The following is a 21,844-nucleotide window of genomic DNA, read 5'->3' as shown; positions in this document are numbered from 1 at the left end:
TTTTTTACGCGTTTAGTTAAGTTATGACATACATACTGTACATGCAGCTCTTGTGTTGCCTCTCACGTGTACCTAATAACGTGATCGGCCTCCAAAAAAACGGGCGCGCTACTCACAATCCCCCACCAGAGGGAGTCTGCATAGTTGCTGAAGTCAGTATTGTCCTTCTCGGCCAAGTAGACCAGGAAAGAGGAGAAGATGAGCACCAGGAAGCCGATGTACCACGCCGTGATCAGCTCCTGCGAGAGCGACAGGAAGTGAGTGAGCTCGGCCATCCATCATCGCCGGCGGAACGCCACGCTCATCACTTTCCGACGCCGAGGCGTGCCGCCGCGCTTTTCTTCCTCCTCAGCACAAACGCCCGGATGCCAAATGAGCCTTTCAGTGGACTTTGGCCTCGGTAATCACAAAATGGACACTCATCGCTAATTCTTGAGCTTTTATCTCATTACGTTGGCATTAGGAATTTCGGACAAGGCGATTATCGTATCGTTAACGTTCATGATCGGGACCTTGATCTCTCACTTCTGAAATATTAACGCCACAGATGTACAGGTATGTGCCACCCCATGCGAATGGAAATCGAACGTGTCACCTTGCTGTGAGCGTAGACGACAGATCCCAGCAACTTCCACGTGCCGCCCCGCCGGTCCATGCGCACCATGCGTAGAATCTGCAAAAAGCGCATGCTGCGCAGCGCCGACGTGGCGAAGATGTTGCCCTGCGTGCCCGCTGCGATCACCGCCAGCGACGCCACGAACACGATGAAGTCTGACAAGGAAGGAGTGCACAAAAGAGAAGAGGGAATTCAAATGGGCGACCAAAAGAGGATTTCCCCAAGATTCTCCGAGGGGCTCCTGACCGATGATGCAGAAGGGCTTGCGGGCGAAACGCAGCCGTCCCTGCCAGCCGCGATATCGGCAACAGCAGCCCGCCGCCCAGATCCTGATGAAGTACTCCAGGCCAAACACCACAATCATCACAAACTCCTGCCAAACGCGACACAAGAACAAAATGACGTTAAATTATTTCCACAGCAACGTATCCCAAAACACAATGGTCAAGAAACATAGGCCCAAACGTGCGGTGAGATGATTTGGAAGAGGAAATCATCAAACCGGATAGCACAAAGCGAACGCGGTATCGTTCCGCAAGCTAACAATGTTAGCATGCGGTCATTTGTTGTTAACCTGCTCACGTTTAGTGGGACTCTTATTTTTGTAGCTTGCGTGCTTTTAAGATAAGATAAGATATCCTTTATTCGTCCCACACTGGGGAAATTTACAGCCTCCAGCAGCAAGAATGTATGTAGAAAGAAGAAAGAGAAAAAAAAAACAACAAACATCTTTCAATTAAATACAATATGAACACAAATGGATAAATCACAGTACTATTTACAATTTTAGCGTCTTATTTTCACACACCTGACTTGATATGGCGGGAAAACGAGGCGTGGACGAAAGTGATGAATGGCGAGGTGGGAGGAGCTCGAGAGGGGACTGAAGGCCGTCGGCCATTAAGAGGCCACGTTATGGCAACCGGTAGGGAAGATTATTATGGGATGGCTATTAGGATTAGTGGACGGTGTCTGAGATTTCCTGCTCTGGACAGCACCTGAATCCCCAACGCTGCTTAGTCGGCGCTCTGCAAACAATCACTGCACTAGACTGTGTGTGTGTGTGCGCGAGCATCACGCACCTTTTTTTAAGGTTAACTTCAAGCGCTTTTTCAAGCAGTTTGCGCTAAGCTTTTAATCTTGCAACTGTGCTTAACCAGGAGTCATATCGAAAATATGGATCGAAAATATGTCGAAAAAACACAATTTCATTTTTTAAAGATCCTATGATTGTATTATGTAACGAAATATTGATTTTTATTGGATTTTTTTCCCCACAAAGAACAGGCTATTCTGGGAGAAGAACTGATTATATTTCGAATGACATTTTATTGTTATTGTCAATAGAATAATTTCATTTTTTAAGGTTATTTCACATTCCAGCCATACATAACTTTTGTTTCAAGGATATATTGGAAAATAAAGAATTTATTTTTCAAGTACACTAGGAAACCATCATGTGTGTGTGTGTGTGTGTGTGTGAGTGTGTTACCAGTATGAAGAGACCCTGGTTGGCAACCCCCTGGTGTTCGGGGATGGTGGAGAAGACAGACAGCACCAAGCAGCTGAACACCAGCAGAAAGCTGAAACACACAGGAGAACAACAATGACACAATAATAATAATAATAATAATAATAATCCAAAGTGTCTTTGTAGTTGTTAAAAGTGCTTGAATGAAGTAATGGCCACTTCAGGTGGAGACTAAAACATGGCATAAATTTTGCTTCCATTACGTGGTCCACTTGGCGGCTCGCTGCCATTCATGTAAACAACAAGACAGCAGCTGAAGTTTTTTTTTTCTTTTCCCCCTTTCATCCCGACACTTTTTCATCCTCCGCGGGACGCTTGCTGGAAGGCTGTTATGCGTTTTGCCGCGGTGGAAAGTTTGCATTGCGCCCCAGCTGGCGGCAGCCTCAAGCGCACGAAAAGATTTACAAAGTAAAATGAAAAAAAGCAGCAACGATACGACAACAATCAAATCAACAATACAATTAAGAAGAAAGTAAAATATGAAATGATCAAGGACATTTCAAATAAACCCTATAAGAAAAGCAAAATGAAATAATAATAATGATCAAAAAAATGAACAATTTTAAATCAAAAATATCAGCGTCGTTAAGAAAATGTAATCAAAATTCTTAAAAATTGTATTCCAATTCTTATATATAAAAGAATACGAGAGTACGAGTTCATCAAAGCATTTTTCGAGTGTATCATATGTGCTGTACATATTTTGTATTGCTGCAATTTTATCCGTCGAGTATTGACTTTTGAAGCTGACATGTGGCCATAAGGTTTAACAACAAAGTTTCGCAAATGCAATTTGGCTACCTGATTGCTTAATGGACGCCGGCGAGGAAGGGGGCGAGGCAGGCTTTTATCGCCATTTTGCTGTCAGCATCCATAAGCCGCTGTCACGTTACCCCGCGAAAATATTCCTGCCGGATAACGAGACATTAACCAGCACGTGTGCAGGTTTGATTCAATCACCCTTGAATGATGAATGCGCTAAATACTCAAGTAGGGGAGCTCATGTGAGCAAGGAGAGAGGAACGCAGCATGTGTGAAAGGGGATGGCGGGACAGGATGGGGGTGTTTTAACACTCACTTCTGCAGCCCGCTTGGGCTGAAAGCGGTTGTTGCCGCAATATTCCGCTTTTGCTCTTTTGTGAAGGCACTTGTATGCCAACTTCGTGAAAACGTTGCGTGAAAGGGGATTCAAAAAAGGACAATGTCATTTTACACCGCCTGGGAAAGCTAACTTTTTTTGACCCAAAGAAATGGGAGGATGGGTGGTAATTCTGGATCTTCTGTGATAAATCATCACAACAGCTGCAGCTGTTACAAAGTGCAGGCCCAGATTTAAAAAGACTGTGTGAAAGGGGTTTTATGAAACACATCATTATTCGACGAGATTTTCATTACACTAACTGAGTTTAAATAACAATGACAAGAATACAGCAGATGGACAAAGGTGACCCAGTAAATGACCTTATTCGGAGGTAGAATCACAGCCGCAACAGAGACAGAATACTGAGTGCGTATGTAAGGGGAATCCCAAACTGCTGCAAAAGTAGCGTGAGGTTTAACACCCACTTGTCTCTCCCTGTGAAAGCAAGTGCCACTGATCTCCTCTTGCTATTTGACTACGTGAAAGCGCACAGTAGCAGCATATGCCGCATTGGCTGCGTGAAAGGCACAGGAAGATAAATGCCATATTTGTGATGCAAGATTACTGCGCAAAAGGTGCTCTGGTGATGATGACAATATGTGTGTATGGACGCCACAAACAGGAAGCAGACAAGCAATTGTTGAGTGCGAAACACGGTACCGCACACATAGCCCCTGTGTCAGTGCACCTAAGAAAAGGTGAAAAAAAAAAACTAAATCCCCCCCAAAAAATGACAACACTAACAAAAAATATGAAACGCTAAGTGCTCACCCCCCCAAAATGCTGACGAAGCGATCCAAAGGCTCAAGTGCTAGAGTGCCCCCCTCCACCTACCCATGCCCCGCTCCCTCCCAGGAAGATGGAGAGGAAGTGATGAAGAGGAGGAGGGTGAAAGGGGGGTGTTATGTTTGTTTGCTGACGTGACTAAGAGGGAAAAAAAAAGTATTTATTTTCCTGGGAGCTCCCCTCAATCCGATCAATTATTTATTTCCACGAGAAGGTGCAACATGGGCATTTTGCATCACGGCATGGCCGAAACAAGCTACGTGCGAACCGATAGCAAACCAAATAGTATAAGAAAGGCTACGTAGAAAAAACCCCTCTTCTTTCGTGTGAAAAGTTTGTGTGGAAGGGTCTTCAAATAAACGGTTGCCGGGTTTCCCTGTCGGTAAAAGCCGTCACTGAACCACCCCGTCTTTTTTGCTAGTTTCTCTGTGAAAGGCACAAGGTGGATCAAAACCTGCTCTTCAGTTACAACTCTGATGGTAGAAACTTTTTCACAAACTCTGCGTGAAAAAGGCTGTCGCTATTGTTTTCGTGCAGTGACATGTTCTCTTACGTCGCTGGTTAAAATGTCAGCGGCGGGTGGTCCCCTCCACCCCCGCCCCCGTAATTGGCTGCCTGCCCCAAACAATACGGCAGATAAATGTCAGCGACGCCTTCAGCTTTGTCGCCGACACTCGCACGACAGCATTTGTGTCCGTGTGTGAAAGCATTTCATTCCAAGCTCACGTGGCTCTAAAATCACTGAAAATAAAGCCCCTTTCACGCAGTTTGATCCGGCTTTTTACACAGTATTACGGCACAATTTTAGAGGCAATTTGAAAGGGGGTGGACATGCTGAAATGAATTTCAGCCCCCTTTACATAGTTTCTGCGGAATTGCCACATCAGAGCCCGAAAATGCACTTTCCACTTTTTCAACAGAACCCCGCTAAGCTGCCACAATGGCTGCTTTCAACACGACAGGGCAGGATAAATATTAAAACTCATACCCCTGTACCAGTTTGGTGAAATACCTTAACACACGCTGCCTCCCGTTTCCGATATGACCACAGAAGGTAGAAAAATTATTGGGTTAACTTTGTCACTGCCACTGCTGTTTCTACAGAAAACAAGAAACAGGAAATAGGCAGGAAATTCCAGATTTCCCGACATCACCCCTTTTCACACTACCCATCCAAAGCTGCGCCACTTTTTTTTTAATGAAGATCAATTGGATAAATGAAGCTACTATGCAAAGTATGAATGCATTCATGTTTATACAATTTCATTAATATTTGACTCATTATTACAGTGATAAAAAGCAAATTGAAATCAGAGATGGCTTGATGCATCTCTGAATGCAATTTTGACGCCGATTTTAAAAAAAATTCTTTTTACGAGCAAGTCAGGCCTTTTAATTTTTCGTTTTGAAGTTTGACTGATAACAACCAGCCCCCCCCCCCCACAATCATTTAATTATTATTTTCAGTCACTTCACATTTTATCAACAGAAGTCTATGAAAGATTTTTTTTTGAAAGGACATTTCTTGTTTACGATTCCAAAATGGATTAACTAATTAATTAATTAACTAATGTACAACTTGCTTCAGATTTCTGTTGTTTTATTACATTTTTGTTCTTGAATACTTCATCTTTACATTCGATTTCCAAGTGCATTTACAAACAAATGGTGTGTTGTAATAATAATCAGAAGAAGCAGAATCATGATTCTGATCAGATGATCAGATGAAAACAAACAAAAAAAAAGGCATTTTGAGCATGCGGAATTACCGATGCTCGCTAACATTTTCTGTTGACACTTTCCAGGGATACACGCGCGCATGCGTATAAACACGCACATTTGCCCAATGTGCACCTGCCAATCTGAACACACACACACACGCACGCACACAAATTCTCATGGGAACACCCTCACCCTCTTGTGCAAATGTACTCACACATACGCTGTCTCACGCTACACACACACCCTCGCAGACTTTCCTATTTTCATCTATTCACACACACAGAATCACAAAGCCACACATCCAGATTCACCTACACATTTGTACTTACGTTCACACCCACACCCGCTTTCGCCCTGTCTCTCTCACACACACACACACACACACACTCTTACAAATACTCTCTCTCCTACACGCACGTTCAAATTCACAGTCACTTAACACACACAACCAGACACACCGACACATGATCACTCAGAGACATATACTCACACTCTCGCACACAGACAGACAAACAGACACGCACGCGGCAGGCCAGGCGGACCTTATAAATACCGTCCCCGCGCATTGTGATTGTTTTTGAGTCTAGTCGCCATGGTGCCGCTTCCTGCCGTGTTTACAGTGAGCGCCGCCATAAATTAAGGCCATCTCAACAACACTTAAGCACGTGGGCGCAAAGCGGCCCAGGCGCTTGGACCGAGGCCTTCGGCTTCACAGGACGCGCAAGCAAAACGACTCTAAAAGGCCAGCAAGGCGGACGCCGCCTCTTGATGGAAGCTAACGGAAAAAAAAAAAAAAAAAATGCACTCTAATGGAAGCCCTTGTGTGCGTGCGTGTGTGTGTGTATGCGAGAGACAAACATGCTGACGCAGAAATACAGCATGGCACGCTTTTCACCGCAAAGTCAAATAATGCGAGCGCTTATGCGGTGCAGCGGTTTGTGTCATCTGCTCGCAGGGCGGTGGAAACAACAAACAAACACAATATTCACACAACACTGTAGCAAGTTTCAAAAATGTTAATCCGACCTTCTGGCCCAAAAAGTCAAGTGTGACCACAGTGATCCAAGCGTCTGGGTGAGTGAGGGCCCAGGACTTTGTGCCGGGAAAGGTGATTCATGGTGAGTCACAGACGTTTGGAGGAGAATTTGGAGTTCGTATGTTCTAAATTTCCGAAATATGGTGGAATTTACGTTCACTTGAGGGAAAACGTTACACCTAACCCTTAACCTGACCCTTACATAGCCCATCCTAACCCGAGCCACATTTCTGTGAAGTTTCCCCTTAATCTTGAGCTGCTGAATCAGCACTTCCTGTCTTGAGGACTTCCCAAACATTCCCATCAACTGACAATTATTTGCGTTCTTTATTAGCAGACCGACTCCGTCACCGAGCTCGACTGCGGGCACGTGACGTCACCAGCCGGCCTTCCTGTCACTGTTCCGAGTACAAACATTCCGTCTGTTACCGGTTCGCCGCTCTCTTTGTCACCGCTGCAACTTTGGCGGGGACGTGGGTGGTGATGCTTAATCGGGTGGCGCGGGGGTGACTGATTTAAAGTACCAAAATGCGTGGCGCTGGAAGGAGAGACAACTCCCAGAACAGCTGAGAGCTGGCGTGTAAAGAGAAAGTAGGGAATGCCGATCATCCCGGCCAGAACTGCCACCTCGGGGCCTAAGTCTTTAAATGTTGGAGTTACTAGGAACCCTGGCAACAAGACACAAGCTTCGGTGGAAGCCAGTTTGGGGGCAGATTTATGCATCGACTTTTCCATGAGGCAATCTGGAGTTTTCTATCATGTTAGGCCAGGGGTCGGCAAGCCAAGATGTTGAAAGAGCCATATTGGACCCCCAACCCCCCGAAAAAAACAAATATGTATGGAGCCGCAAAAAATTAAAAACCTTATCATGAAGGCAACACATGATGTATGTATCTATTAGCGATATTAGCCGACTATCAACATGACTAAGTTGGCTACAACTACACAAGCATTCATGATAATTAAAAAAAAAAAAAATTCCCCTTCAGTGCATCCTGTAGAGCATGGCTGCCCAAACTTTTTTGACGGAAAATCTACTTTTCGATCAACCAACCTCCCGCGATCGACCCGTTACCGCACACGCGCGCAATAGAAACGTGCGTCGCAGGCTATGACGCAAATCCTCGTTCAACAAAATGTTGACATTTTTACAGCATCGGAAAACATTGTTTGTCCTCTTAAAACAAAAAATATATTTCCCTCCTCATCTTTTTCCATTTTCAAACATTTTCGAAAAAGCTCCAGGGAGCCAGTAGGGCGGCGGCAAAGAGCCGCATGCGGCTCTCGAGCCGCAGGTTGCCGACCCTTGTGTTAGGCATTCTTCTAAGGACGAGAAATGAATAGCCGCAGAGGAACACGGTACAAAAATTATAAATAAAAATAACTGACCACCAGACTTGTTTAACCCTTTCAGGGACAGCGGTCACTACAGTGGACAGTTGATCACGTTATCAAGTGACAGGGTGCATGAAAGAGTCCCAAGGTGGACCGATGCAATATGTACAGGACAGTCTTTTACAGGATACTGAATTCTATTTGTAATTTCACATGTATCTGGAGAACCTCAAAATTGTTTCCTGATGAGAACGCAAGGGGCCTTGTTTTTTTTTTCTTTCCCCTCGCAGCAAGTAGGTTAGGTTGGATTTTCCTTCCTGGTGCCCAGTTCAATCATTTCGCAAGCAGCAGGCATGACATAACTGTGACATAACAAACTTGACCCAATCCTAGCCTCAACTAACAAAAGCTTCATCCACCCCAACCATAAAATCAATCTAAGCAACTTGATGACAAAGAAATTCTTCACAGAGTCCAAAAACTGCAGACGCAACAGAGGAAGGGGAGACTCCCGGTCTTGGATCAAGTGCAGGGCAAACGCCACGGTATTCTTGGCCCGCCTTGACCGACAATCTCATCACATAAAGGCGCATTGCCGCAGATTAAGGGGGGCGCCCACCCCCGGCAGATCGACTTCCTCGCAGGAGGTTCAAGGTCTCCATGAGACACTTTTTGCCCCTGAAAGGAGTGAGGGGGTCGAAACGTCAACAGCACAGCTACTTGGCAACATTGGTGTCCCTGGAAAACTTTCTTTGAATTTCACGTGCTCATAAATCAGCCTCTGGAATTCTCGCAAGATCTGTTCTTGACAGCATTTAATCCCGTCAGAAGATGGGCTGGATGTGTGCGGAGACATTTTAGGGCACAGGTGTCAAACTCAAGACCCGGGGGCCAGGTCTGGCCCACCACATCATCTTATGTGGCCCGCGAAAGCAAATCAAAAATGTCAACTTCCATGCTGCTTGCTAAAATCTCCACCAAACTTAAAAATTCTCATATGTAATCAATATATTGTAAGGATTTTCTAGTTACAAAACACCTCATTACAGTTACTTAAACAATAGTTGAAATTACCGTTATTATTGATTTTGTTTTATATGGTTTCAGTTATAATGGCCCTCCAAGGGAAACGGTAACTAAAATGTGGCCCACGACAAAAATGACTTGGACACACCTGTTTTAACGGACAGGCCCATTTAACTCATTCAGTACCAGACAATTCTAGAGCAAGTCCGAAAAGACGTTTAAAAACGTCGTTGGGAGTGAATGAGTTAAATGTCGGCAGGTGTGCGTTGTTGACTCCCGTGAGATTGAATGTCATTGTTTCATTCCAAACAAAGCCAGATACTGATGTCCCCCCCCCCCCCCCCCATTCTCCACAAAACACTATGCATTTTACTTGCCACAGAATTAAAACCAAAGCTTTGGAGAGGGCACGAGGCGGCGAGGTAGAAAGGGAGGGATGGAGGAGGGAGGGTCAATGAGAGTGGGAAGCCCGGCTAATGAGAGATCCAGGAAGGGCAAGCGAGCAAAAGAAAGTGAGAGAGAGAGAGAGAGAGAGAGAGAGAGAGTGAGAGAAAGAGTAAAGGCATGGAGCTCATAAAGGATTGTTAATGGAGCAGAATTTACACCGGCACACCACACACACAAAAACACCGATTTGTGACATCATCATTCAGCCTGTAAAGTTGAGCGCATTTCACTGACTTGGCAAGAAGCATAAATAGCAGACGCACTGACATCAAGCGTAACGATTGAAATGGATGCAACAATGTTCGGGACATTTTTTTTGTCAGCTTTTGGCAGGCATATTTTGATATATTGGGAATTAGAAAATGCACATTTTTTTGTTTGTAATTTTTAGGATATTCATTCCTTTTATTATTCTTTTACCTTTTTTCTCAGTTTTTCTAAATGACTTTTTATGTACATGTTGATTTGTTTATTCATTTAAACAATAACAATGAAAATCATTATTTATTCAATCATTTTTAGCATTTTTTTCCCTTTGTGTTTGCATTAGATTATGTATTTAATTGTTTTTCATATTTTAAAATGTACTTTTATGAATCGATTTAATTTAATTTGTTTTGAGGTTTTACCATTTTCAAAATCTTTTTTTAATTAAATAATTTTATATTTTTTAATACTAAAATTCCATTTTTACTGTTCGTTTGTGTTGTTTTATGTTTATTCATGTATTTTTTATTTATTTCCATTATTTGATAAGGTTTGTAAGTTTTTCTTAATGTACAAAGTATTATTTATATTTTGCCATTATTTATGAATTTTTATTAGTACTTTTTTCCATTTCAACTGTTCTTGAATTTATTTTTTCATCTTTTTGCGACCATTTTTTTTGTTTTGTTTCTTTCCAACTCTAAAACTAGCCCGCAACAATTAAATTCAGCCAGTTGTATTGTTCCTTTCCAAAAAGTGAAGAACATGAAAGCATTTGTACGCACACGCCAGCATTAGAAATGTTGACCTGAAGCCCCTTTCACACGAGCAACGGTCCCGCGGAGGAGCCACGGCGCTCTGTTGACACTTTCTCCTAGCTCATCTATAAATACGACGACTTTCGGCTCAAGCTTTCCTAAACACACACACGCACACACACACAGTAGCTAGAGGGAGTCTGGGCCATAAAAGGTGACGGGATGTTTTCCTGCATGGAGCCAAAGACTGAAGCTGACTTACACCCCACAAAATAATTTTGTGGTCTTCCAAAGACGTTAAATTTTGTGCAGTCGTTCTTCAATCGTAATGCTGAGAACCAGAAGCAAACCTCCATATTAACACGGCAGCAAGGTTAAAAGTCCCCATTAATAATAATACTTGGACTGCACATCTTGCCTCAATCAATAATTCATAGCTCGCTCTATTTCCACCCATCAATCAATCACAAGACGACTCGCTTCTCATCCACGGCGGCGCGTTTACGAGTATGACTGGGTTTCCAAAGACGTGATGTCGCTTTTTGGAGGGGGATAGTCGGGACGGATTTAGCCTGGCGTCTCGCGGTCAGTGAAGGCCCAAAGGGGATTGGGGGCGGGGGGGGGGGGGGGGCATGTGACACGCTATATACAGCCCTGGGTGAGGGGTCAAAGGTGAAGACAAACAATCCCTCAAGAGTATTTTATTTTTGATATTCGAGGGATTTAAACTTGATACAGTGGATATAAAAAGTCAACACACCCCTGCTCAAATGCCAGGTTTTTATGACATTCAAAATAATCATAAATAAATCATGTCACGACTGATAAAGACAAAGTCAACTGAAATGCTTACGAGAACAGCTGAAGTTGATTTGCTGGCAGGTGTTGGCCGAGTCCCTTTCACCTTTAGCTTGAACGTGATTTGTTCAGTCTGAATGAACAAATCTCCAGTTGCAAGAGGGTGTGCACATTTATGCAAACACCATCTCAATTTTTACTCCCCCAATTTGAGAGTTTTTTTTTTCTGTTGAGTTATACAGGTCATCTAACGATGTGAAATTATTTGTCTTGGTTTTATTTTATGGGTTGGACTTTAAGAAACTTTTACAAGATGCTACGAGATTAATAGGTCAATAAAAAACGTTGCTGTTTTTCAGAATTGAAATACAAATGATATTTCTGCAATGCCATGACATTTTTTATTTTATTGCGACCTTTAAAATTTTTCGGCAAAGGGTGTTTTTGTTTGCTTTATTTTTTATTACAACTTCAGGTGTATGAATGATGTTCCTATTCCCTGTTTTGAATTTAAATATGTTGACCTCTAATTGGATGCTTACTCCAGTAAATGCCATGACATCACTGCTTTTCAGTTTCGCCTTTCCCCAAGTCAAAAGTTCAGATCTAAATGTTCCAAGTCGCCTCGCTGCAAACTGAAGACAGATTAAAGGACCACGGGACGTTAGCGCTGCGCGCCTCCACAGTAGCATGCAGTTTAATTCAATTAGCGAAGATCAAAGCCGCCTTAAAGGGAGTGAGGGCGGGGGGCTTTGTTATGAAGAGCACCCACCAAGCACCACGGGGTTCCGACACAACTTGACAGAAATCTCAAAACACACTTCCCTGGCATGTGAAACCGGATCCGGACGGGCGAGTACATGCCGCGTCGCCGAGCTTGCAAAAGCAAGTCTGGGATTTCCCTGCGAAATAAAAGCGCGGGGGCATCAGCGAGGCGGCAGCTGCGCGCAGAAAATGTACGGCACGGTCCAGGGAGTGTCCGCATATGAACGGCGGGTACCCGTCATGTGCCGAGCGAGCAGCCGGCCTGAGAACAACTGTTGCCTTGCCCTGGCAAAGACAAACCAACGCTGACACACTTTATAAATAAGCGACGAGTGACCTTTGACTTTAGCCGGCGCTCCACGGCCGCGCTGATGCGGCATTCTTCATTTGACAAGGACAATAAAAAGACGACTCGCAAACAACTTCATCGCCCGCATACTGACTCAGGTCCTGACTTTGTCACTGTTGACATACAGTCCGCAACGTTCGCACTGCAGGATATGACATCGAATTCGGATTTTTTTTGTTAAATGCAAGATTTTTATATACAGTCGTCTTTCACAGCACAAATGCAACTCTGAATGTATCGTGTATTAATGTAACTGCATATAACGTTGACTTTTGATGATGTATCACGTATTTGTCAGACTTGGTCCTACTTTTTTTTTTTTACATCGTTTGGCTGGCCTCGGTGAGAACTGTACATATGAAAATTGAAACTCGGAGTCAAACCCGAAATCCACGTTCCCGCTTTGGATTCAAAACTGCCACTTCTTTTTCTTTTGTGTTTAAAATAGCTTACATGAAGGTGTTGCGAATGCACCAAATGTATTTGCCACCCGCTAATAGAAAGTGGTAGAAGAAAGGGAAGATGAAGAAATGGAAGAAGAAAAGAAAGTCATGGCACCTGTGTGACATGTACAGCTAGCTTGCTCGTTTAGCATGCTGCATCCACCACAAGAAAGATGTATTGGTTACAGCACCTAAAGGCACATAAACCAAACAAGATTCTACCTTTGGCCACAAGGCCACGCGGGATTCTCGTTAGGGTAAGTCATTTTAAACTTAAAAGAAAAAATGTTGCCCAGTAGGAAGTTTAAGTTTCAAATCCAAACTGGAACTCGTTCACTCTGTTGACACGATAAAGAAAAGGGAATTTTGGGTGCGAGTCCGAGGTCTATTGTTCTTGGTCTTGCTTTTTATAAAAATCTGTTTCTTGAAAAAACATGACTTATGGTCGAATGAGAATTATATACTGTATATATATATTTTTTTCTTCTTCATGAAACCTTTTTTGAGCGGTGTGACTTATACTTTGGAGCAATTTATAGTGTGGAAAATCAGGAAAGCATCAGCCACAAATCTGATTCATATCCACATACCAAATTGAAAAAAAAAAGTTGGAATTGACCTGCAGCGCCAATATAGCCATAGTGTACCAGACATTGACCAAAAGACTTTCACGCAAACGCTATCGAACGAAAAAAAAAAAAAATTCTGTTGCGTCAGTAATTTCATAATAGATTTGAACTCTATCTGAAACCAAATTAGCATTTTGTACTGTTTTAATAATCCAATGCTATTGTAGACGATTATCATGTCCAAAAAAAGCCTTGTTAAAGTTGATTAATCTATGACGACAATGTTTTTGCTCAGCGCAACGTGAGCAAATGATTATGGTTTCATTTTTGAGTGTCATAATATCGGCATATGTTGTATCGTACAACTTCTACGATGATGAACATGACGTGAGCTGTTACTATTCCCGAACCAAACCCTGTTTTTTATGGTAGGCTGTAAAGCATGGCTAATGTCGAGATGAACTGATTTTAATCTTCAACACCCCCCCCCCCCCAAGTGATTTCATTAAATGGAAATTGAACAGCAGAGCTCCTGCTGAGATGAAGCATGGCTGACACGCCGCCTGCTTAATTGGAAGATACATCAAACAGCTGATCCGACCACACGTGACTTTTTTGCTTTGTTTTGTACTTTTTTTTGTTGAAGTGTAAAAAAAAAAACGAGACTCACATGAAGACGTGGTAGACGAAGGCCCATCCACGCGGGCGCTCGAGCACGTTGTACAAGTAGTTCTGGAGCTTGCGGAAGCGCTTGCTGGTTTGGGACGCACCGGCGCGGGGCCCCTGGGCCCCGGGTAGCGGCGTCCCCAGAAGTCCGGTGCGGTGCGACGGCAAGCCGCGCTCAGGGGTGGACGGCTCGCTGCGTTCCGTGTGCACGGCGGTGAGCGCCACGAACTCAACCCGCCGCTCGTCATCGGCGGGCGGCGGTGGCGGCGCCAGCATTCCGACGCCGCCGTTGTTGGACGGGCTCCCCAACATCAACCTCTCCGGGGCGCCAAGTTTGGATCCATCCCGAAACGCTCCGCACGCCAAAGCAAAACACACACACACAAAAAACACGTGAAGGTTTGTTTTGATTTTCTTTCCAACTACTTTAAGTCAAGTTACGGTCGCAAAGGGAAGCGTCCGGACACGCGTGGCGTGACCTGCAAACTTCATGGTGCTAGCTGGTGCGGAGCTGGTGGCGCTCGCTTCTGGTCCACTTTCAAGAGAGAGTGAGTCCAGGCCAGGTGGAGGAGGAGGAGGTAGGAAGGAGGGTCGCGCGCACGCCGAAGAGCCGTCGCTCCGCCTGTGCCCGTGGAGCGCGCGCGTCGAGATGTGCGCGTCTTCGCGCACGCCCTCAAGTCATTCCACCGAATCACAGATGGGGAAATGAATTTGGTTCATTAAAAAAAAAGAAGAAAAAGTTTGAAGTTATATCTACGGAAGCTTATTGCATTCACTAGAGGAAAAAAAAATTGCCGTTTTATTCAGAGTAATTTTGAAGGAGGATTTAGAAGTGTTTTTGTTTTAAATATATATTTTTGTCAGTTTTTTTGTGGATTATATAGAGTAAAAATATAATCCACAAAAAAACTGACAAAAATATATATTTAAAACAGATTATAGATTTTTTAGGGTTTTCTCAACATTTTCTGCTTTTGGGGAATAATTATTTTGTTAGAAATATAGTTTACGTAACATGATGTCCTGTGATTTTTTTTTTTTTGTGCTTGAGGTTCACCAAAAGTAGACTTCAGTCACTACTGTAACCATTGAAGTTCCTGCTGTGTCCATTTGGTCAGTAAATTACTTTAAACAACGACCTTTGCTACGCCAAATGTGACGATGTCGTGCCTGCCTTCTAAGTGTGTGCGTGCGCGCGAGTGTGCGTGTAAGAGGCTGGGGTCGGGGGGGGGGGGGGTGTTTGCATGTCAAATAACAGATTCATCAATGTCAAGGGGAACAGACCATCACACCCCTATGCTTGTTAGGGACACGTTTTGAAGTGCCCCTTTAAAATAAATGAAGTGGCTGGGGGGGGGGGGCACCACTTCAAACCAAAATGTCAGACTTTCAGTGTCTTTTTAATCTTGCCTTCTTAAGACTTTTTTTGTGCGTCTACTCATGATAGATGTTGCTAAGTGAAAGTGGAGTTGGGAGCAAACACTTGAAAACATTCACAAGTGTGTTTGTGAGCCAAAATGGTTGCTCCAACCAAAATGTCCCGAGGTGTGATCGTGAGTGTGAATAGTTGTTTATGTGTGCGATGCGATTGGCTGGGAACCAGTTCAGGTTGTACCCAGCTGGGATAGAGACTACAGGACGCCTGTGACCCTCGTGAGCTTAATGAATGAATGGATTTACTGTACATGATAGACATGCCTCTCAAATTTCAGGTTCTCGTGTGAAAGTGACTTTGGGGGTGGGACACTCAAAAACCTCCTTGAGGGCTCACTATTGACTATTAATAGATGAGATCGTAATTTATTAGTGGAGCAAGTAATCTGATGCACGTTTATGGTGTGTGAAATGTGCAAAGCGCCCACTTCTATTTTAATCAGAAAAACATTACCTTCACCTTTGCTTTGATGGAAGTCATTGTGGGTGGAGGAGGGGGTTGGGGGGGCTTGGCTGTCACAGAAGCACCAGAGACAGTTGCTGGGTGGTTATCTTAGGGGTATTAGTGGGGAGTGGAGGGGGAACACAGAATAAAACAGCCTGCTTGGAGGACCTTTTCAATGCACCACTGTACGCTACTGAGATCACCTGTCAAGTGAGCCTCCGGGGAATGCATTGTGTAGCCAGCCTCCAGCCCCCCAGCCTCACTTTGTCATCTGACCGCCAAAAGGTGACATCAGCAAAGGCCACGCCGTTCATCCTGCAATCAAAAAGCACAGTGAAAGCTTTTTTTATGAGGTGCTCTTGAACAACGCCGACGTTAACGGTGGGGTCCGGGCGCTCACATTGACGGAGCCGACATGCGGGAATGTGGCTGGAATCCCTCACAGGTCACAAATCCGGATTAATAATCTTGCCAGTGTCTGCTCGTGGCGTGGATTTTGACGTGGCTAATCTTTCAAAAACATCTTTCAACTTTGCCCGTTGAACTGAAGAGAAATGCCATTATTTTGTTCCAGCCTTTACAAAAAAATTGTTTTTTATTCAGAAAAGCACTCTCCAGTGTTCTCCTTTGTTAAAAAAATACATAAATACAATGTCAATAATTACATATTTTGTGCATTCTAATTTCATGGATGAATTCAATGGCCATTGTGTGGCCAGTGTTTACTCCTGGGCCACCAGAGGGCAGTATAACACATAGACACTCTGCACAACACTGGATTTGATGAGGACCACCAGAAGAAGACGGTTCCGAACATGCTGCAGTCCTGTTTATTTTTTTTCAGAGGATAAAGAATACTGTATAATAATGAGTTCAGTAGTGTAATTGCATAAGTTTTTGGACAAACAATTATTTAAAAAATAGTATTCGTAAAGCCAGACAAGCATAAAAAAATCCAAATAGAATGTTAAAACCTATAAATTCATAATTAAAACTGTAAATTATATGTAGTCCAGAAATGCACATTTAAAGTTTAAACAAACATCATAAACACAGAAACATTTCAAATGTGCCTTTTTTGTATTTTACCATTTAAACTTTGTGTAAATTATCGAATACAATCACATTTTGCCACTCCTAGAGACAAGTACAAAACTAATTTAGTAATCAAACTAGTACAAATCATAAATACTGCATCATCTACTGAAAATCATGTCGAGTACCGCACATTAAATTAATGTTGTTGGTTATTTTTTGTTGTCGTCCTCCAAAATAAAACGACTACAGTATCCAAAAGTCAACACAAACCCTGCCTGGTCTGGGAATCTCCTACTACAAGCCTGCCACTGTTGGCTGACTGCTTCCATCCCTCTGAGCCCCCTCCTCACCGATGGGGGCCCTGGGGATCACCTGGGGGGCACGGGGCCGGTGGGTTCTATGTGGAGGGGGTTGGACAGACACCAACTCGGCCACTGTGCTGTTTTTCCACTCCAGTCTAGGAGCTACTACAGGGAGAGGAACTCTGAAAGGGGTCTACAGGGATTTAACTACTCCTGTCAGCAAATGTGCACATTATGGTCAGACCACCACCCGGCCCCCCACCAACATTTTTTCCTCCCGCCACCTAATGGCCTCATCTGCCCCGTCGTCGCTCTTATTTTACTACTCTTTCCTTTAAATTCTGCTCCAGAAAGTATCTGGAGAAGCTCAGATGGAAGTAATGTGGGGAGGAAGGGGGGGGCGGGGGCTCCACTGTTGACACAGCACAGTGGCGGAGCATTAGCATAGCGGCGGAGGTGTAGCTGTTGCTGCCTAAACGGAGAGCGGGAGAAATCAAAACAAAAGGAAAAAAATTCGTTTGTTGCTGCAAAGGACATAGAAAGCTGAAGTTGAAAGATGGTGCAATTCAGACGCGGATAGTTGTCTGGCTTAACAGGCTGCAGCAGTAGTCAAAATGAAAGTTATGTCACAAAAATGGTTGTTGGTATTTAAGTAACAACTGCACATATGTATCTAGACTACAGAGTGTGTCACTGGCTGGCGCGTTTTAGCTTTACGTTGTTCAATTTGTTACTATGACTGAGTGTTTACTACTTTTTCATTCATTTTTGGCGAATTCTGTTTATTTCAACTTGCAAATTTAGAAGGGGGACTCTGATTGGCTATAGTCGGCCACATTTCAGCCACATCTTAGGGAGTAAATTTGCTCAGTTCACAAGTCTGTCTCTGTACGGCCCGGTCCCAAATGGGCCGAGGCCCGATACCGGTCCGCAGACCGGTGGTTGGGGACCCCTGCTGCAGAGGCCATTGAAATCATAAGTAAAGAGTAAGTAGGAGTGAGGTTCCACCAGAAGGAAAATTTTGCACCTCTGCATCACCTTGCTTAGCTGCGGGACCTTTGACCTCATAATAATAATAATAATGCTGATAATCAGAGTACACTGCACTACACTGTAATTAGAACACAAACTGGCTGGTAGGGTTGAGAGCAAAGTTCCCCGCTAGAAAGAAATTAGCCCCTCCATAACTCACGACGTGTCTGTAATTTGGCCACGTTCACAAAATGACATTATATCTCAAGTTATTTATTCATTCTATAATTCAGCTCTGCGGCTCAATTTCTTTTCAGTTCTGTCAACGAATTCACATGAAGGTACTCAGACAATCTTAGGAATATCATTTGACTTTGCCGTAAAGATGTTGTGTGTTCCCTTACTAGTTCCTGCCATCTGACCGCAATCTAAAAAAAATAAAAATGAATTATTAATCCGTGATTGATCGTTTAATGTTCTCATTGATCAAGTAAACGCCCGGGCCTCTAATGCACATGCAGGTGTGGCAGTGCAAAGGCCAGAAGCTAAAAAGGGATCTTGGAGGGTAGACTATATTTTTGGTAGTCAGAGTAAGGACTTAAGTCAAGCAAGCGCCAGTCAAAGGCACCTTTGTGACCTGAAATCTGCCAGGGCTTGCTTTTGGAGCCACTAAACTGGGATGTTTGGCAGAAACGACGTCACTCTGTGGTCCTAGAGGTGGAGTGACGACGCAACGCAGCTGCACAGGAAAAGACACAGTGGAGCCACCAAAATTCAAGTGTGATAAAAAAAAATAAAAGCAAGGTCGGCCTAATTGGGTTGAGTGGGGGGAAATGTAGCAAAAGGCGAGGCTAGGCGACGCGACAATAGTCATTCTTACGTGTGGTGGCGTCAAGGATGATTTTCGGTGATATGGAACAGAACGGTTTTGGATGAGAGGGGAAGCATGATGGTGGAAAATGAAATGTTTACTTTTGTGGATATGAACTATGTCGCAGCTTTTCCATAGTCCAACAGAAGATGGATGAATTCAATTATTTAAAAAGTCAGCTCTTCGATGCTTGTTTTACTTCTCTAACGTGAAATTTGATCCATGTGCCGATCAAGACTAAACCCACAAAAAAAAGGTCTGAAGAAGCCATACCCCCCAAAACACAGGAAGTCCCAAATTTTGATTTGAATGATGCCATAATTTCATTTCCAGGGATCAATTAAAGAATTATTTGAGATCCTGACAAAGTGAAATTTGGTTGTTATGACTACTGTGGTAGAGCCACCAAAAAAGTCTAGAGAAGCCATGCCCAAAAAGATGCCGGAAGGCTGCCATTATTTTATGAATTACAGCTGAAATTTAGGCCATTACCACGCACCCCTCTTCAAAATCTTGACAAATTGGTTTCCAATGGAATTGCCGAGCCATTTTGGATGTCAAACTATCACAAATAAATTAGAGAATCAAATCATGTAATTGTCAAATACAGTATATTTCAACGGAATTATTTCACATTTCAATAATGTATTTCATTGCCTTTGTGACGGAAGAATTTTGAGACACACATGTACATGCTCCGTAGATTTCTCATTCATTCCGAATTAATTGCTTCTTTTCAAAAAGGGGTAGTCTAGTAGTTTTGAATTCTCAACGTAAAGTTTGAGGTAAAATGCTCCGGTCCCATGAACATGTTGCAAGTAGCCCACACGTCAAAAACAAGATCTTGGGGAGTAGAGGGGGTTAACCATCATTATTGTAGGGTAAGTCCATTCTTGGGGAGGGTTAGCTGCCAACCGGTCACACGGTCCGGAATCAGGCGGGCTGCAGCCTTGATGTGAGCGCTGGAGCCGGCCAAGACAAACAGCGGCAGGCAATCCCCCTTCATGCTTGACTTAAGCCGCCCGACATTTTCGCCGCGCTCATCAATGTTATTGTTGGCCCATTAGGCCCCCCCCCCCACCCCTCCATTAGCCGCCTGCGCCGACTACCGTTGTGCTCTGCGAGGTCACAAGGTGGGAACGAGATAGCTATGTTTGTGCCACGTATCAGCTGCGACGTAATGAACCGTCTGGAAGAGAATTTGAAAGGGGCTACCAGATAACCCGCGCTTACTGTTGTTGCGTCAGGAGTAAGATGAAAACACGGAGATTTCGGCAAAAAGGTCGGCTTTGACATTAGGCAAATACCGGCAATTGCCCGGGAACGCTGAGATTTTCAAGGGCCCTGAAATATCTCGTAAAAACAATTTAATATACAGTACTTAATTCATTGGTCTCAGACCTGCAAAACATTTAAACTTACCAAAGCTGTCAGCCTTTTTCACGGCTGCACGTGAACGCCAACAGCAAGCAAAAGACGCCCTTTCCAGGAGAAGGAGCACTGCTAACATTGTCAAGTCAAACAGGCGGCTGCAGTCAGGACGAAGTGGAGAGTGATGCCTTTCATCACCAAGATGTATTAGTGAAACTCCTCTACAACAAAATCATGTTTGCAGCAATAATTTTTTCACAACAGGGGACTTTTCACTGTAGCAAATTTGGACGTAAACTCGAACACACACAAAAAAACGTGTATGTACTTTTTATTTTTATTCCAATAGTGCATAAGTATGAGCATACACTTATTTGACACTTCATATAGCCAGCGTAGAAAAAAAAAGGGAAAGAAATTGCGAAATTTACAATCAGCATTTACTTTTACTTGACTCAATTTCTTGCATAATGTCTTTTATTTTGCTTCCTCCATCTTTCATTTTTATTACCGTTATCCTGTCTTCAAGTGTTAAAGCTTTTCTTAATTCCTTGGTATGCAAAGGTTTTGTCGCCGTTTTAGCAATGCAGCGTTCGTGCTGCGTCTGAAACAAATACTTCCCTTTTCTACCAAGCATGTGTAAACCAGTGTGGCGGTTGCTGATGCTGTTTCCGAACAAAGCAGTAGAGGTCACTGTGGTATGTTGAAGTTGGATTAGACTTTTGCGGAAGGCTTGTTTTCATTGTAGTGAATCTCGTAGCGAGGCAAGACCAGAGATAAAGATTTCGTATAATGGAACAGGGGGACTTTTCTTTGTAGGGGGAGCAGAAAAGTGGGAATGGCTTTCATGCATTAATTTTTTTTCACAGTGGGTATTTTTGCCCATGTAGGTTTCGTTGTAGAGGAGTTTCACTGTAGTGCTGGCAAACAAGAATAAAATGTTGAGTCCCGTTCTGAGGAATGACAATAAAATGATTGAGATGATTCACTTGTTTGATAATAATCCTCAAGAAGGATTTTAAGACCTTTATAATGCTCAAATCTGATTTCTTTTAAATATAGACTTTTTAGTTCATGATAAACCTAAAGAATCAACATCTTTGCATTGTATGGGAGTGGAGGGAATAACTTGGTTTGCCTTGGGGCCCCAAACGACTAAGAACTACCCTCTTGTACTTATTGGAAAAAATAGTGGCAAGGACTTAGGACACTCGCA

General features: G+C 43.5%; 1 protein-coding gene and 1 long non-coding RNA gene across 4 annotated transcripts in view; both read right to left on the bottom strand.

The window, feature by feature from the left end:
- Positions 1-15,071, bottom strand: part of LOC127603905 (potassium voltage-gated channel subfamily KQT member 4) — a 29,145-nt gene extending 14,074 nt beyond the window's left edge. For all 3 annotated transcript variants that reach the window (XM_052070599.1, XM_052070600.1, XM_052070601.1), the window contains exons 1-5: positions 14,200-15,071; positions 2,109-2,199; positions 863-989; positions 596-771; positions 117-239 (exon numbers count right to left, since the gene is read on the bottom strand). In XM_052070599.1, coding sequence (XP_051926559.1) covers positions 117-239; positions 596-771; positions 863-989; positions 2,109-2,199; positions 14,200-14,507 — 825 coding nt within the window. In that variant the 5' untranslated portion in view covers positions 14,508-15,071. The remainder of the gene's footprint in view (positions 1-116; positions 240-595; positions 772-862; positions 990-2,108; positions 2,200-14,199) is intronic.
- Positions 15,072-15,404: 333 nt separating this feature from the next.
- LOC127603958 (uncharacterized) lies at positions 15,405-16,655 on the bottom strand. Its single transcript, XR_007963161.1, has 3 exons — positions 16,475-16,655; positions 16,278-16,389; positions 15,405-16,181 (listed from the first exon to the last, which is right to left on the bottom strand). It is a non-coding gene; the product is annotated as an uncharacterized LOC127603958 (long non-coding RNA).
- Positions 16,656-21,844: the final 5,189 nt, after the last annotated feature.

The sequence above is a fragment of the Hippocampus zosterae genome, chromosome 7 (assembly GCF_025434085.1).
Source record: "Hippocampus zosterae strain Florida chromosome 7, ASM2543408v3, whole genome shotgun sequence".
Taxonomy (NCBI): Eukaryota; Metazoa; Chordata; class Actinopteri; order Syngnathiformes; family Syngnathidae; genus Hippocampus; species Hippocampus zosterae.
This window is presented reverse-complemented; position numbering and strand designations above follow the sequence as displayed.